This window comes from Microplitis demolitor, chromosome 10, assembly GCF_026212275.2.
Source record: "Microplitis demolitor isolate Queensland-Clemson2020A chromosome 10, iyMicDemo2.1a, whole genome shotgun sequence".
Classification (NCBI taxonomy): Eukaryota; Metazoa; Arthropoda; class Insecta; order Hymenoptera; family Braconidae; genus Microplitis; species Microplitis demolitor.
Window position 1 is genome coordinate 14,012,923 of NC_068554.1, and position 16,419 is coordinate 14,029,341.

General features: G+C 33.4%; 1 protein-coding gene across 1 annotated transcript; it reads left to right on the forward strand.

The window, feature by feature from the left end:
- The first annotated feature begins 3,933 nt into the window (after positions 1–3,933).
- On the forward strand, positions 3,934–10,191 carry LOC103571169 (protein PFC0760c-like). The gene is made up of 2 exons (XM_008549217.1): positions 3,934–4,252; positions 9,959–10,191. Exons 1-2 carry the CDS (start codon positions 3,934–3,936, stop codon positions 10,189–10,191), a joined length of 552 nt encoding a protein of 183 aa, XP_008547439.1.
- The last annotated feature ends 6,228 nt before the right edge of the window (positions 10,192–16,419 follow it).

Below are 16,419 nucleotides of genomic sequence, written 5' to 3' on the forward strand. Positions count from 1 at the left end.
TCAATTTTATCTATTAAGAACAAAAAACTAGTTTATAAAATGATACTAAGACCTATATTGACCTACGCAGCTCCAGTGTGGTGTGGCGAATCTCCAAACAACTTGCTACTTCTCCAAAGATACTAAAATAAGTGTCTAAGATTAATCGTAGCAGAAAACCGATATGCAAAAATACTTCAAATGCATGAGACTGCTGATCTACCTCTTATAAAAGACTACATATTTAATTAGCAAATAACTTTTATGAACAACAACTAGGTAATAATAAACTCACCAAAAATATTACAAATATAAGAAAAACTAATATACCTCAAACGTTTAAGCATAAATTACCTCATGAAAAACTTGAAATCTTTAATAAACCACTAATTGAAATAATTGCTGACTAACAGCAAACAGGCACACATGCCTGAAATAGTTTTTTATCACAAGTTTTTAAAAATAATTTTTCCTGTTGGAAGTTAATTCCTACTGCTAACTGCTATTTTACTGCAAAATTACATGTTAAAAAAAAAAAAAAGACTCCAAATAAGAAGGTTGGGTTCGAGTCCATAACTCGGCAAGGTTTTTTTTTAATTTTTTTTTTTTCATGACAGTTATTGGTTATATATAAATCATCATATAAAATTATACATAATTATGTATAATTCTATAAAATTATACATAATTATATATGGCCAAACTCAGAGGGTGCTCGGTACTCAACGGGATAAGTCGTGGTGCGAGGTTCAAAGATAAATGCAAAAATAAGTGAAAAATAAATGGAAATAAACAAAAGCGATAATCAGATAGCGAAGAGGAGTCAGCGAAGTTTATAGAAAGAAAATAAGAGAATGTGTGGGTGCAGAAAGGTTAGCAGACAAGTTAAATAAAATAGAACATTTAAATTTCGTAAAATATTAGAATTAATTTGCAAACAAAATAATCAATACAAAAAAATTAATTGAACCATATAAAAAATTTTTAATTAATAAAAAAATTATATACACAAACTAATACGTCATAAAGATAGAGGGGATGGGAAACGAACTCAATGTCGACGCTGAAGGGGGGGACCCATGTGCAGGGAGTGCGCACCCGAAACATCGGTACCCAAGGGAAGTGGGAGGAATAAGGGTCGCATGATTGGCCTAGTTTTTCTTTTTGGGGAGACTCCGGCCACTCCCTTTGCTTTCCGTACGGGTCGGTTTCCTATTTTCCAAAAATTTCTGAGTAGAGTCAGTCGAACGGAAGTAACAACTGTGAATAGTCGCAGTTCTTGGTTGTTTTGGGAATTATTTACTTTTTTTTGAATCTTTAAACATCTTAATGTTTTTTTTTTGTAAGTTTAAACCAAATAATTAAAGGTGAAATTTAAAAAGAATTCGAGTGAACCTAAAACAAATCATTTTGAATAAATTGAATTATCCAACGCCGAATCGAGTAAGTCAGACCAGAATCCATTTATATTTAATTTTCATTTTTATTTTATATAATTGTATTTTTTTTTTATATATTTCTTTTATATCGTTATCGCGTGTGTTTTTGTTTTAATAAAAAGGAATAACCTGAATTATTGTTTTATTCCGTGTTCCTCAATTAAAGTTGCCCATCCCTGTCTATTGGTTTAAAAACCAGGACAAAAACGGGCGATATTTTCATTACGTAAACCGTTTTAAGAAAACTATTCAAGGTAAATTGGAGTTAGTGTCGGCTGGAAGCCACCTACTGATAATAAGTGGGTCCAAATTCGTGTAGGCTAGTTGCCACCGAATGATTAAACCAATCAATTATATAGTCAAGTTTACGTAACAATAGAGATAAAGAATAGAAACTGTGACTGCAAGTGTTGTCAAGCAACCATACGAATAATACGGGATCTAGAAACAAATATAAAAGAACGAATGGAGCAACTGAGAACTGAACTAATGGTAGCTATACTAGAGATAAAAACGAAAGTGGGCAAAGAGGTGGACAGAGAAAGAGTGAGCGTAAACGGTGAAAAAGTGAAAGGAACAACGACAGGGGGAACGGCAACGGAGATTTTTAAGAAAAATCGGAAAGATAATGATAAAGCGACAAGAGGATAGGCACCTGAATGGCAGCAAAAAAGGATGGAAATGACAAGACCCAACGAAGCACAGAATACAAATGAGGGCAACAAGACAGATAGATTAAAACGAAATAACAGAAGCATAAGTGACCACGAGATTGAAGATCTCTTAAGAGAAACGAAAGAGAGAATAAACAGCCGTGACAAAAATAATGCGTATGACTGGAAAAAAAAGAAGACGAGAAAATTAGAAATGAAAAACCAAAGAAACTCAGCCCGCAAGAAATCAGCGAAGAGAAGCGCGAAAGATGGAAGATCAGAGACAACATATATGTGCATTACGAAGAGGGGCACTACAAGACGAAACAAGAAGTAGTCGGTACGATAGAAAAGAGGCTGGGAACGAAAGTTGGAAAGGTAATTGACCAAAGAGGAAGGCGATTGATTATAGCGTGCAAGAGTCTGAGGGAAAAGACGGAGTTTGCATCCAGTGAGAAATTCATGAAGGGATCGGAGATATGGCTAAGAGACGAAAAGACAAGAAGAGAGTTAGAAGTCGAGAGGTGGATTAGAAAAGTAGTAAAATGGGAACAGTACAATGGGAAGGTTGTGGAAGCAGAAGGTCTGAGAATGAGATTTAATGGAAAACGGTGGGTATGGGATGACTTGACTGGTGAAATGAGAAGCTGAGAGTGGGCAGAAGCAGTGGAGAAAAGAAGAGAGAAGGAGGAAGGCCGAGCAGGGGAAGTGGAACAGGTAGAGAAAGAAAACAGAAAAGTAAGAAAAATTCTATTTTGGAACGTTGCTGGAATGAATGAACTGGAGAACGCGAAGGTGTTAATGGAGGGAAATGACATTTCAATACTAGTAGAAACATGGGCGACAAAGGAAAAGGTAAATAAGGCGAAGGGAGGTCAGTTGGTGGGGATAAAAAAAGAAATAAAAGAAAATTGGAGTGTCAAAGAATGGGAGTATGGTCTAATCATGGAGAGTAAGGAAGCAAGCGGAGAGTGCGTGATATCGGCAATAATGTTAGAGTCAAAATACTGGAGACGGCGCTAAGGAGGATAATCGAAGAAGAGGGGAACAGATATGAAAGGGTAACGATAATAGGGGACTTAAATGCGAGAATAGGGGAAGAAAATAAGATAGAAGAGATAGAGGGTTTCAAACGGAGACATAGAAGGTCAAAAGACAAGACGTTAAACAGTGAAGAAAACAAGTTGTTAAAGATTTGTGAGGAATTGGGTCTATGTGTGTGGAGTGGAAGGGCGAAAGGAGATGAAGAGGGTGAAGTAACGTTCGTGGGAGGGGATAAAGAATGCCCAGGATCGGTGTTGTATTTAGTGATAACGTTTGACTGAGGAAAGGAAGATAAAGTAGAATTAAAAATAATTGAAAGAATTGAATCGAATCACCTGCCGCTCAGGGTGAGATACGTCACAGAAATAGAAAGAGAAAAAATAGCAGAGACGCAGACTGACCAAGGGGACGCAGATGCAAGAGAATTAAGAGTTATGAAGCTAGTCTGGATGAAGCAGAAGAAGCCGAATATATGGAAGCGACACAGGAAGCCCTGATAGAGATGTTGAGTAGAAAAAATGAGATCGGGTAGTCTAACATAAAGGAGATAGTAAACAGAGCAGCAGAGAGAACCGGGATGACGGTGAAAGTTAAAAAAGGTGGAGGTGGAGCGCAGAAGAAGAGATGGTTCAGTGACGAGTGTAAAAAAAAGAGGAAGGAAGTCTGGAAAAGACTAAGAGAATTTATAAAGAATCGGAAGTGTAAAGAGGCAAAGAAAAAACTAATAGAGAGCGGAGCAAGCTAAAGAAGGACAATAAAAGAAAGCAAAGAAAAAGTGGACACAAGAGAGGTGTGAGGAGATAAGCAAAGCAAAAGACATGTCCAAATGGTGGGAGACGATAAACAAATTCAGAGGAAGAAAAGGAGAACAACAAAAGAACGAAATATCTGCAAATCAATGGGTGGAACACTTCGAGAAGCTGCTGAACAGGGATGACGGGGCAATAGATGATGAGGAAGATGAGACAGAGCCGTGGTGCGGAGAGGGCGAAGACCTGGAGTCAGTAGATCCAAGACTGGACGAGATATACATGGTAAGAGAAGTGAGGATGACACTGAGAAAGCTAGGGAACAATAAGGTTGCAGGGGAGGACGGGATAGCTGCAGAATTCCTGAAAAATGTATCGCAGGATGTTGGTATGTGGGTAAGGGAAATAATAAATAAAATGTGGGTAGATGGCGAGATATAAGACGGGTGGGACACGGTGATGGTGATACCACTACACAAAGCGGGAGATGAAAAGAAGACGGAAAATTATCGAGGCATTTCGCTCCTGGACTCGAGATACAAGCTGTTAACAACTCTTATGATAGAGAGGCTAAGTAGGTGGATAGAACGGGACAAAATTATAAAAGAAAGTCAGGCAGGGTTCAGAAGAGGGAGAAGTACAAGGGAGCATATATTTGTATTAAATGCACTGATAAATAATAAATTAAAAAGGAAAGGCGGGAAACTATATATTGGATTGATTGATTTCAGGGCTGCATTTGACACAGTGAGAACGGGATTGCTGAATAAAAAAAGCATGGAAGAAAGGAGTAAGAGAGAGAATGCACGGGATGTTCAAAAGGATATATAAGAAGACGTAATGCGTAGTGAGAATAGAAAAAAATAAGATCACGAGAAAGTTCGAAGTGAAGACAGGAGTAAGACAGGGGTGCGCAATAAGTGGAGTGGCATACGGGATAGATATAGATGAGCTAGAGGATAGAATGGAAAAACAAAAAATCGGAGGAACAACTATAGGCTAGCAAAGAATCTATGTGACGAAAAACGCAGACGAAGTAGCGGACAGATGGTCGCGGACAGTGATGAAGAGCTGAGGAAAATGCTGAGAGAATTAGAAAAGTATGTGAAAGAGAACAAGATGGAAGTAAATGTGGGAAAAACGAAAATATTAGCATGCAGGAATGGAGGAAGAAAAAAAAAGATAGAAAGTTCAGATATGAAGGAAGGGAGGTTGAAGAAATAAACGAATTTAAATACCTGGGGTAATGTTTCACCACGAGGAACAGCGCCACTAAACAAAGGAAGGAAGTAGCGAGTAAGGCGCAAAAGGCAGCAAACGCGGTATTGGGAATGTTATAGAGGACGAGGATCAACAATCTAAGAGACAGGTTATACCTGATGAACACAGTGGCTAGATCAGTGGCGATGTACGGGGTAGAAGTATGGGGATGGGGAAAGGTGAAAGAAATAGAGAGTGTACAATAGGATATGCAAGATGACAATTGGAATAAGCAGGAATACGCCCGGATATATATGGAGACGAGAAATGGGGATTGAAAATATGATAGTCATTGCAAAGGAAAGAGCAGCAAGATATCTGAAATTATGTATGATGATGGATGATGACAGGTGGCCAAAAAAAGCCCTGAGAAAAGAAATGAGGGGCATTTTGAACAGAAATCTGACAAAGTGGGGAAAAGATGTGCAAAAGACGTTGAAAGAAATGGAGTGTGAGACAGTAATAGAGATGATATACAAGAATACGGAGACAGAGGCAGTAGAAAAGGAGATAAATGACGGCGTAGCAAGATGAAGAGAAAAGGCGAGAAGGGATGACGAAGAGGCAAGGGAAAAATCAACGTATAATGCATTATATAAGAAAATAGAGTTGGAAGTAAACGAAAAACACTGCTGGAAAAGAAATGAAGTAAGGACTGAAGTCAAGATGTGGGCGAGAATCAGATGTGAGAACATAGGGAGGGCTAATAGAAAGGGATATGCAGATTGTGCGACGAAGGAGACAAAACACTGCAGCATCTAGTGAAATGCAGAGGTTTAGCAAAAGTAGTGAACAGTGAAGAAAGAGTATACATGAAGGGGTGGCAAGAAACAGAAGACAAAGCGAGAGTAGAAAGTAGAATGATAGAGGTGCTAAGAGGGGAAATAGACCAAAAAATGTGTGCGATCTTCAAAAAATTTGAAGAAACCCGAAGAAAAGAGGTAGGGTCTCGGAAATTAATGCAAGAGGGCAGTCAAAACACCAACGTACATAAGGATGATGGCAAAGAAAGAAGCTAATAGAGGGTATAAGTAAGCAAATAGTGAAAAATGTGAGGTCTAAGGAAGTAAAAATAATTATTAAGTGTTAAAATAAAGAAATATCTATTTAAATATATAAATATTATAGAAACTTTGTAAAAAACCTAAAGATGATGCAGATAAAACTCATTATTATTGTTATATGGCCAAAACTCATACATAATTTTTATTCAATATATCTAATTTTTTTTATCTATAATACTTTGAAAACTAACCTACCGACAAGTCGAGTCTTTTAGTAGTCAAAACGGTTTATAATCTGAGAAATTTGATTCGATTGTTAGACTACTTATCAACCAATCGAGATCTTGTAACAATCAAAAGAGCTTCTTAAAACGAATATTTTTTAGAACATATAAAAACGAAATTTAAAAATTCCGGATTTCGATTTAAAATAAAAACAAAATCATTAATTACTAAAATTTTATTCACACGTACGTGTGTGTGCGCGTGTGTGTGTGTGTGTGGGTGTGTGTGTGTGGAAAATGTGATTGATATCATTAACTTCCATTGCTTCTTTCTTTAGTTAAGAATATATTCGTCAAAAAATCTCTGACCTCAATAAGCCTCCAAAAGCGGTGTGACGCGTTTTAGTCCCAAAACATTTTATCCCCGACAACTCATCCCCGACAATTCATCCCCGCGACAGTTCATTTCCTGACAACTCATCCCCGACGATTCATCCCAGTGATAATTTATACCTGCGACAGTTCATCCTTTGACAACTCATTTTCAAAAATTGATTACCAACAATTCATCTCTTAATTTCAATATTCTTATTAGAAATCGAGAAAATTTCTAATGAAATTCAATCAAAAAAAAAAAAAGTTTAATTACAAAACAAAAAAATTGCCCTCTCTGTTTAGAAAATCTCATAGAATCCAATAGATTCTCATGAATTCCTATAGGGATTTTATAAGAATGAATGAGTTCTACACAGAAAAAAAGGATATCTTAGCGTAAGGAATTTTTTCTTGCCGCAAGAATATTTTTTGCAATTTTGAATGAAAACGAAAACTTTCTTGGTTCAAGAGCAAAATTTTCTTAAATTTAGTCATCTTGGCATAAGATTTTTTTCTTATTCAACCAATATAATATATGTTTCTTGAAGTAAAAAATATTTTCTTAAAGGAGAAAAATAAATATTTTGCCCCAATATACAATCAATTGTCCGAAAAGTAAAATATTCTTTCTTGAAGAATAATTTATTTTGAATCGAGATGATTTGTGACTCGAGTCAAGAATTAAAAGTACTCGATTCAATGGTAAGAAATATCTTGGCTTAAGTATTTGTTGTGTTGCAGCAAGTAAGCGTAGACGTTTGAACCAACAGCAACTGCGCTCACGGCTCAACGCAAAAATTCTCTTGGGAAAGCTAACTGTACTATACTAAAGTGGCGGTAGTTTAGGCTCTACATTGTACAGTGTGCTAACTAGATATGGGTAAAGTGAACGAAAATTCAGGAAATGGTCGGGTAGCATAACTGGTAAAGCTCTCGCGTGATGCTGAATCGGTCTAGGTTCGATTCCTACCACGAGCAAACAATTTATTTTTCTCAATTCGTTCATAAGCAATTTAATCGAGAGAGTTTATTCCTTATCCTCTCTACTGCTGTATTGCGGTGTTCTAAATATACGCATACACTTTCCTGCTTGACAATATTTAATATTTCTATTAGGTTAGATTCACTGAAAAATATAGGTCGATATATTTTTTAAGTAGAGTCATTTATTTTCTTGAATCGAGACTAGAATTTTTTTAAGTCAAGAAAAAAAAGCATCAATGGGAGAATTTTATGTCTTCCGTTAAGTAAATATTTGCATGATTCAAAAAAAGTTATTTTATTAAGCTAAGATTATAATTTATTTAAATCAAAATTAAAATTTTTTTCATTACAATAGACCGTTGTCTTGAGTCGATAATGTAGTTTTCTCAAACTGAGAGTAAATGTTCTTCTGTCACGCAAAAAAAGTTCTTGGTTTGAGATGTTGATATATATTGTGACAATTTACTATACTCACCAACCAAGACAGAAAAGTATCTTGTTTTCATAGTTTTTTTTACTTGGTTAGAAACAAAATATATTTGACTTGAAATAAATATTCTTAAACCAAGATTATTTAACTTGGATTAAAATTTAATTATTCTTGATACAATATTTTTATAATATTAGTCGAAGAAAATGTTCTCGGATTAAAAAAACCCAATTACCCAGCCTAAGAATAAAAAAATGAAGGCAAAAATTATCTTGGGCCAAGTCAACCTTTTTTTCTGTGTATGAGAAATGCTATCGTTAAGTATAGGGCCTTATACATACAGCTATAAGAATCTATCGGATTTTTTAAGGAGGGCTGGGGCCTACTGCAATTTTTCATATTTTGTTATGTGCGGGTATATTTTTTTAATTGCACACACACAAAATTCGTGAAAAAGGAGCGCTATGTTTTACATTTTTTTGTGTGTGGGTATATTTTTGCAGTTATACGCGTACTAATTTGAGGTTTAATTATAATTTATTTCTATGAGTTATTAGTTTTTTCATTAGTCAAATATTTATTAAAATTTATTAAAATTATATTGATAAACTGTTTAAAATTAAAATAATTTATAGTTGTTTTATTGCATTTAATATTTTTATTGAAGTATCAATTGTCCAACAGATAAAATATCGGGTATAGTTTGTCTAAGTGTAAGTTGTCATTGTCATGAATCGTCGCGGGGATGAATTGTCGGGGATGAACTGTCGGGGATGAATTGTTTTGGGACCAAAACGCAGTGAACCTACAAAAGCAATGAGTGAGTAAATAAAAAAAAATTTAATTTACTTTAACTAGCTCTCATTTTTTAACTTTTCCTGTAAGTTCATTTTTATCCCGTACAAAATTTTTTTCTTTTTTTGATTGAAAACAGAGTTTTCATTTCGACAAATAGTTTATTATCGGCTTTATAATAGTTTAATTTAGATTTGGTTTAATCAGGGTTAGAAATAATTTTTTCTCGCCTCCGGGCGGAAAGCGTCAACTTTCATCCCGCAGTGCAAAACGAAGTTGCCGCTTTCCGCCTCCGTCGACGCGAAAAATAGTATACACACCACGGGAATTAAATAAGAAAGCCTCAGATCACATGTTTGTTGACCTTGGCTTCGCCTCGGCCAACAATTACATGTAATCTGAGACATTTCTTACTTTGCTTCCCTAGGTGTGTAATATACTATTTTTGCACTCTTATGTTGTTTTTTTTTTTTTTTGTGGCTCTTATCAAGATTTTTTGGAGCCCTCAAAAACATACACAAAATACCGTGTGACTGTTTAAAAAATTTGTTCTGTGATGAACTAAGAGAGAAAGTTCGATTTGAATTCAAACAATGTTCTAAATATAATACTAACTTCTTTTTGAATAAAAATTAATTATTTATAATTATGAGTATATTAAACTCTAACTTTGACATTTCAAGCATTTCAAAACAAAATACAAATAAGTAAGAGTAATTTCCACTTAAAATTATGGTTTTTTAAATTCCAATCAGCTTTAAAATTAATTTACTTCAAAACAGAAAAAAGCCAAATGAAAGAAAATACACTGTAGTTTCAATTTTGACGTGGTAAATTAAAGTAAAGTAATTATAAAGTTTACAATTAACTAAATTTAGAATAATATTTATGTTTTATATTTCTGACTTATTTAAACTTTTCAATTACTTTAGTAATTTGCTTAAAATGTGAAGGAAAATTTTTAACAGTGTAGTTTATTATAAGGCTGATTTAATTTAAATTTAGTTCTTTACGTGTTATAGAAACTGATCAATCGGCTGATACAAGTTTTCATAATAAAAATGATTCAGTTGTAGAACCACGCTTAAATAATGTATATGAAACTGATCGCAGTGATGGAACAGACGAGGAATATAGTAATAGAGATGAAAAAAAAAGTAATGAGAGTAAAGAAGAAGACAGTGATGATGATGACAATGAAGATATTGACTGTTTAAACAAAAACAATACTGAAGAAGAAAAAAATGACATTTAAAAGATGATATGGTGGTTGTATGTTTCAAGCTTAAAATATAAAAAAACATTATCAATAAATTATTGTAAATTATTCTATTACTTTATTATAATAGACAATAAATGATTATAAATCTAGGTTAATCCTACAATAAAACAATCAGATAGGCTAACAACATCTGACGCATTACGGCAGGTCAAGTATCAAATAAAAAAAATAAAGCACCCTCAGCGCTTTCGCGCTTAAGGTGTGCAAAACTATTGAAATAAAAGAAAAAGATTTAAATACTGCTGACTGATAATATTTTCGTGATATTGTCATCGAAGTCTCCGTTGAATTCTTGATGATGTCAACGAATGACCTTATATTTTCCTGTTGAGTCAGTGGTAAATATAAGCCAATAATAATATGTTTCTCTTCTGAATTTCTATTGAAAAAAAAAAAAAAAAAAATGAACTTTAAGTGGATAATGCATGTACAACGTTGTTAAGTAACATTCTGTAAATGATTATGAAATCCTGTCTAATCTTGCTATAAAACCATCAGGATAGACTAATAAATTCTGATACGTATCAAAAAGAGACGTATCAAATATAAAACTTTTGATATATCGCTGGATAAGTCCTCCTCGTATTTATATAGTTTTCGTGATATTGTGCTCAGAGTATCCGTAGAATTCTTTATGATGTCTACGGATGTTTAGTAATAAGACCTTATATATTCCCAATTAGTCAATGGTAAGTACAACATTATAAAATCTGCCTAAAGTTATTAATAAAAATACCCACCGAAAGAACAGATTCAGTATGATTGATTTGATAAGTGTAAAGAACATGTAAAGGCGAATAGACATGCAGATGATACTTCCTACGATATTAAGTTTAGTTATAAGCCAATAGTAATATGTTTCTCTCTTAAGTTGCTATTAAAAAATAATGAACTTTAAGTTGAGAATTCAAATACATCGTTGTAAAATTATAATCGGTAAATGATTATAAAATCTTGTCTAATCTTGTTAGTTTATTAATTATTGTTAATTATTAATACCTAATAGATTCCTGTTAAGAGCATCGTGAGAATGCATTATAATATCTGATTGAAATTAGTACGACAATATCCATAGGAAAAAGAAATTCATTCTAATTAATTTGATAACTGTGAATATCATGTTAAGGCCAATAGAGGTGTAGATGATACTTCCTATAGACTGTAGTATAGTTATAATCTAATAGCAACATCATTTGCTTATTAATTCCTATTGAAATAGAATGGATTTTAAATTAAGAATACTTATACAACGTTATAAAATAACAATCAGTAAATGACTATAAAATCTACTTTAATTTCGATATAATACCATCGGAATAGGCAAACAAATTCCGGTACGTCATGGAAGGATGCGTATCAAATAAAAAACTATTGAGGTATTACGGATTAATTCCTACTTATATCTCTAGACGTTTATGATATTATACTTAAAGTGTATTATCAAGTCTTATTCAAATAGTACGCTTTCCATCAGCAGTATCTAATATATTCCTGTAGAGATTATAATCAATTAAATTCTAGTATTTCTTATAAAAATTAGTATCGAAAACATTGCGAAAACCAAGATCATTCTGATTATTTTCAATAAAAAAACTCTCATCTGAAAAGTAAACGGGAAGTTTACGATAAAATCAATTTTATTTTGTATTTACTATTTTACGAAAGCTATCAATCAAATCTGATTCTAAACATATACAATTTGCCGCGATAAATACACACTCAATCTCATGAATTTTAAAGTCATGATTTTCCTATGAATTATTTTTTATTATTTTGGAATTACCTAACATAAACCAATAGATTATTTTTTTTTTGGCGATAAAATTTTGTAATGGAGTGTATTATAAAATATTATTAAATGGTAAAAAATTAAAAAATCAAATATATTAAAATCTACGTTGAATCTATACTAACAATTAGATTTCATCTCATGAAGTAATATAGAATACACTATATTACCACTAAAAATGGCACTTGTCACTCTGTCAAAGAACACAAGTGGTAGGCGCTATCTAGTGGTGAGCACCGAACTACTCCCACTGCTATTGCCTAAGACTGGTGAATTTCCTCTCCTCTACATATATCTTTTCTCCTAAGAAATTTTTCTCTTGGTTCAACTTTTTTTCCTATTAGTTGGAGCATACGAAAATCCTTGCGTTAAACACCCCTATGAAAAAAATTTATTTAAAAAATATGTTAAAATAAAAAAAATATATTTTAGAATTTATAAAAAATCAATCAGAAAACTATTTTTTTAAGAGCTTGACATTGAAATGAAAATAACTAGAAAAAAAGCGAAATTTTGAAAAACTTTATTCATAATAATTTTTGAGAAATGAAATTACTTACAAAAAAGTTTCTATGAGATTTTCTGATAAAACTGATAGTTTCGCCGAAAAAGTAAGAAGATCTCAAAATTTTCTATAAATTTGACTTTAAGCTCAAATAACTTTTGAACAGTTAGATTTATCAAAAAAAGATGAGACTTTTGTTGTAGAGCATTCAATATCCTACAAAAGTATCTATCGTGCATAATAATTCGTTGATTGGCTTGTAAGTTAGAAAATTCTAAAAAATAAAAAGTTTTTTTCCCGTGTTATTTAAATAGAAAATAGAAAAATTGATTGACGCAAACCGTAGTATTATTATTAAGAGCTTGGATTGGTACCGAGATTTTTATTTAGGTAGACTTTCAATTTTTGGACACCAAAAAAAAAAAAATTTTTTTTTTTAACCAACTTAATATATATATAATTTTTTATTGATGTTTCCTTTTTTTTTTCGTGATCGTTTTAAACTTAATCAAAACAGTTTTTTAAAAAAAGTTTTTATATAATCCTCAAAAATTCTTGTTTTAACTTTTTATAAAATTGATTAAATTGGAAAGACAGATAAATTTCTATACTCGGATATTTTAAAAATTGCTAAATTAATGATAAATGAAATTCATATCTGCCCAAATTTTAATAATTATCAATACTATCTGAATTGTTATTTTCCGATTGAATCTGATTAAAACTGATTGAAAATTTTCTGTCGGATTCAATCGGATTCAATCGAAAAATAATCGATAAATGAATTACTTTTTTCTAATTGAATCCGCTTCGTTTGAAACGAATTTTTTTTTCTAGCCGACACAAGAAAATTTCGATGTTTATACTGAGAAAAAAATTCCCTGAATATTTCGGAGGCCTCAAACGCTCCCGAACATTTCTGATTGAAAATTTATTTCTGATATAAACTTATAGAATTCTGATTGAGTTTCAATCAGATTTAATCGGATTCAATCGGAGTTTTTAATCAGGGATGACAAAATGGCACAAAATCACTGTGAATTCACTATAAAAATCACCGTAAATACACCGTAAAATTACGGTGAAAGTGAATTCACTATGATTTTACAGTGAATCCAAGTCCGCGAGGGAAACCAGGGTAGATACTTAATCCAGGGGAGAGACTTGATAAACAGAGTGCCATGTTCTGTGAAAAAAAAAAAAAAAAAAAACATTAATCGAGTTTTTTCAATGAACTATGTTGTGAATATATTTATAAAATAAATTAAATAACAATATGCAACCTTCAAACAATAAAAAAACAGTAAAAAAAATTCTAGTTTGAAGTTTTCATATCTCCCCTGGATATTGTGTCTTTCCCCTGGCCTTTACAAGACAGTGGAGATACTTTTTAGTAACAAAAACAGAAGTAAAGACAAATGTATTTATTGTACGCGATTAACCAAGAAAACTTAGAATCTATACACAACACGAAGTAAATATACAGATAAATTAAAATTTTTAGATAAATATTTTTAAAATAAAACTTACCAGGGGAGAGACTCCATTCACTCGTTCTCAACTGTATCCACGGAGTGTCAGTAATGAAATAAATAACAAAATGACTACGAACCTAGTTCCAGTGGTGCTGACTACAAAGTATAAACTCAATGACGTTCATTCAAGGTCTTCAATTTCTGCAAGCCGGTAAAAAAATGCCGATTTTACAGGAAAATAAACATGCGAGGGGACGAGACGCAAAATGTGGGGGACAAACTTAAACGTAATTTTTTTTAAGAAAAAAAAAAAATATGCAATTTTACTCACTTGATTACGAGAATTTATTTAATTTATTTTATTAAAATATGTAATTTAAATAATCTATTTGATTTCTGAGCACTTTAAATTACCAATACATAAACAGAATCAGCCCGGGGACAAGCCAGGGGAGAGATGTTTTCTGACTTTGAGATGAAATTGTGACTTAATTAAATAAAATTAAGAAATGAATTTGAGTGACCACTTATATGTGCACGAGTTTTAAGAGATAATTACATTTTTTTTAATAAATTTTTTCAAAAAAGATGATTTTTCACCGCGGACGTCGAATTTACGTCTTAACTGAGAATGAACCATATAATTTTGATTATTTTTAATAATAATTTTATAAATCACTCTAATTCGTTGTGATTAAATAATAATAAAGATATGTAAGATAACATTTACAAGTAAATAATAACTTTTAAATTAATTTTAAAATTATTATAATCGTTCTTCTGCATACCGGTCATTCACTGGTGGGTGGTCACAGACTGGACTAGTTATACCCTAGTTACAAAAATCCAAAATAGAAATAAAGAGTTTAAAAAACAAATGAATATTTAAGGCACGGTTACAAGGAAACTGTTCGTTTTTGGTAAATTTGCTACGATAGATTTTTTGTAGGAAATTCAATTTATTTTAAGACTACATTGCTCAAATTTTTCAGATTGATGGTTTACGAGTTTTGGGTAAAAAATGATATTTCTGTCAAAAAACAAATAGTCGTAACGATAGACCTCTTAATATCAATATTAAGGGCCCAAACTTGCACAAAAATTTTTTTTGGTCATCAGGAATAATATTTTTACAGTATCGAAAGAAAAAAAAAATAGTCGATTTTTTTGGCCCAGTCTAATATATATATATATGTATATATGTAGAGATGATGTGGGTGATTAAAAGGAATTAATCAAAACGTTTATCTCTTACTAAAATTCGTTTATTGATACGAAGAACACTGTCGTCAGATTGGTAATTCACAATATATAATTAAAAGTGATAGAACGCGTGACACTGTATACGGAAGTAGCTTTATAATTATTCTCGGCAATCTTTGTTGATTGAAGGCCAAACGTAGCGTCGAGTGATGAGTTTCTGTGAAGCTCGGGCGCCGGGATGTGCTAATGAGTGAAGCGACTCGAAGACTCTTCGACGGAGTGGTCCGGGAACGTATGGACGCACTGTACCTGACGCGATGTCACAGTACACTGCTGGTCCGTTGTCGAGATGAATAATTTTCAAATTTAGCGCCGTGTTACTGTGAAGAAGCTGTCGGAGTTCATCATCATTCTTTTGAGCGTCGGCGAGCTCAGACGAGGTGATCGGCTCGGAGATCGTCTCGACACGTGACAATGTGTCAGCGACAACGTTGTCTCCTCCAGCGACATGGCGGATATCCGTAGTGAATTGACCAATAAAGTCGAGTCGGCGGAACTGCCACGGTGAGGCTCGTTCCGTGCGTTGTTTGAACGCGTGTAGTAACGGTTTGTGGTCCGTGTAGATTGTTATGTGGCGTCCTTCGAAGATATGACGAAAGTGTTTGACTGAGTCATAAATGGCGTGCAATTCACGATCGTAAGTTGACAGTTTTTGAATTGATGGTGTCAATTTTCGACTGAAGAATGCCAGTGGTTGCCAATCGTTGTTTACGCGCTGTTGGAGAACAGCGCCGATTCCATGTTCCGATGCGTCTGTAAAGACAGCCCATTCGGCGTCGTTGTTAGGGTGAACAAGGAGAGTCGCATCGGCGAGAGCTTGTTTTGAGGCGTTGAAAGCGCGTTGAAGGTCAGGAGTCCAGTCAATTGGATGAGATCCTTTTACATTTGGGCCTTCGAGCAGCTTGTTCAACGGCGAAAGAATTTCTGCAGCGTTCTTGATGAACTTTCTGTAGAAATTGACTGTACCGAGAAATCCACGTAGCGACTTTATGTTCGTCGGTGGTTCCATCTTGGTAATGGCTTCGACTTTTTCGGGAAGTGGTTTGGTGCCATCTTGGTTGATCAGATAACCCAAGAATTTCACTTCTTGCTGGGCAATTTGACATTTTGGTAGGTTGATGACCAGACCATAATCGCGTAGGCGTTGGAAGAGGATCTTCAGGTGCCTC

Excerpts from the sequence above, each read along its gene's own strand:
- LOC103571169 (XM_008549217.1), top strand. The coding sequence starts at position 3,934 with ATGTCCAAATGGTGGGAGACGATAAACAAATTCAGAGGAAGAAAAGGA. Across the intron at positions 4,253-9,958 it reads AAATGTATCGCAGGATGTTG|AAACTGATCAATCGGCTGAT; the intron begins GTATGTGGGTAA and ends TACGTGTTATAG.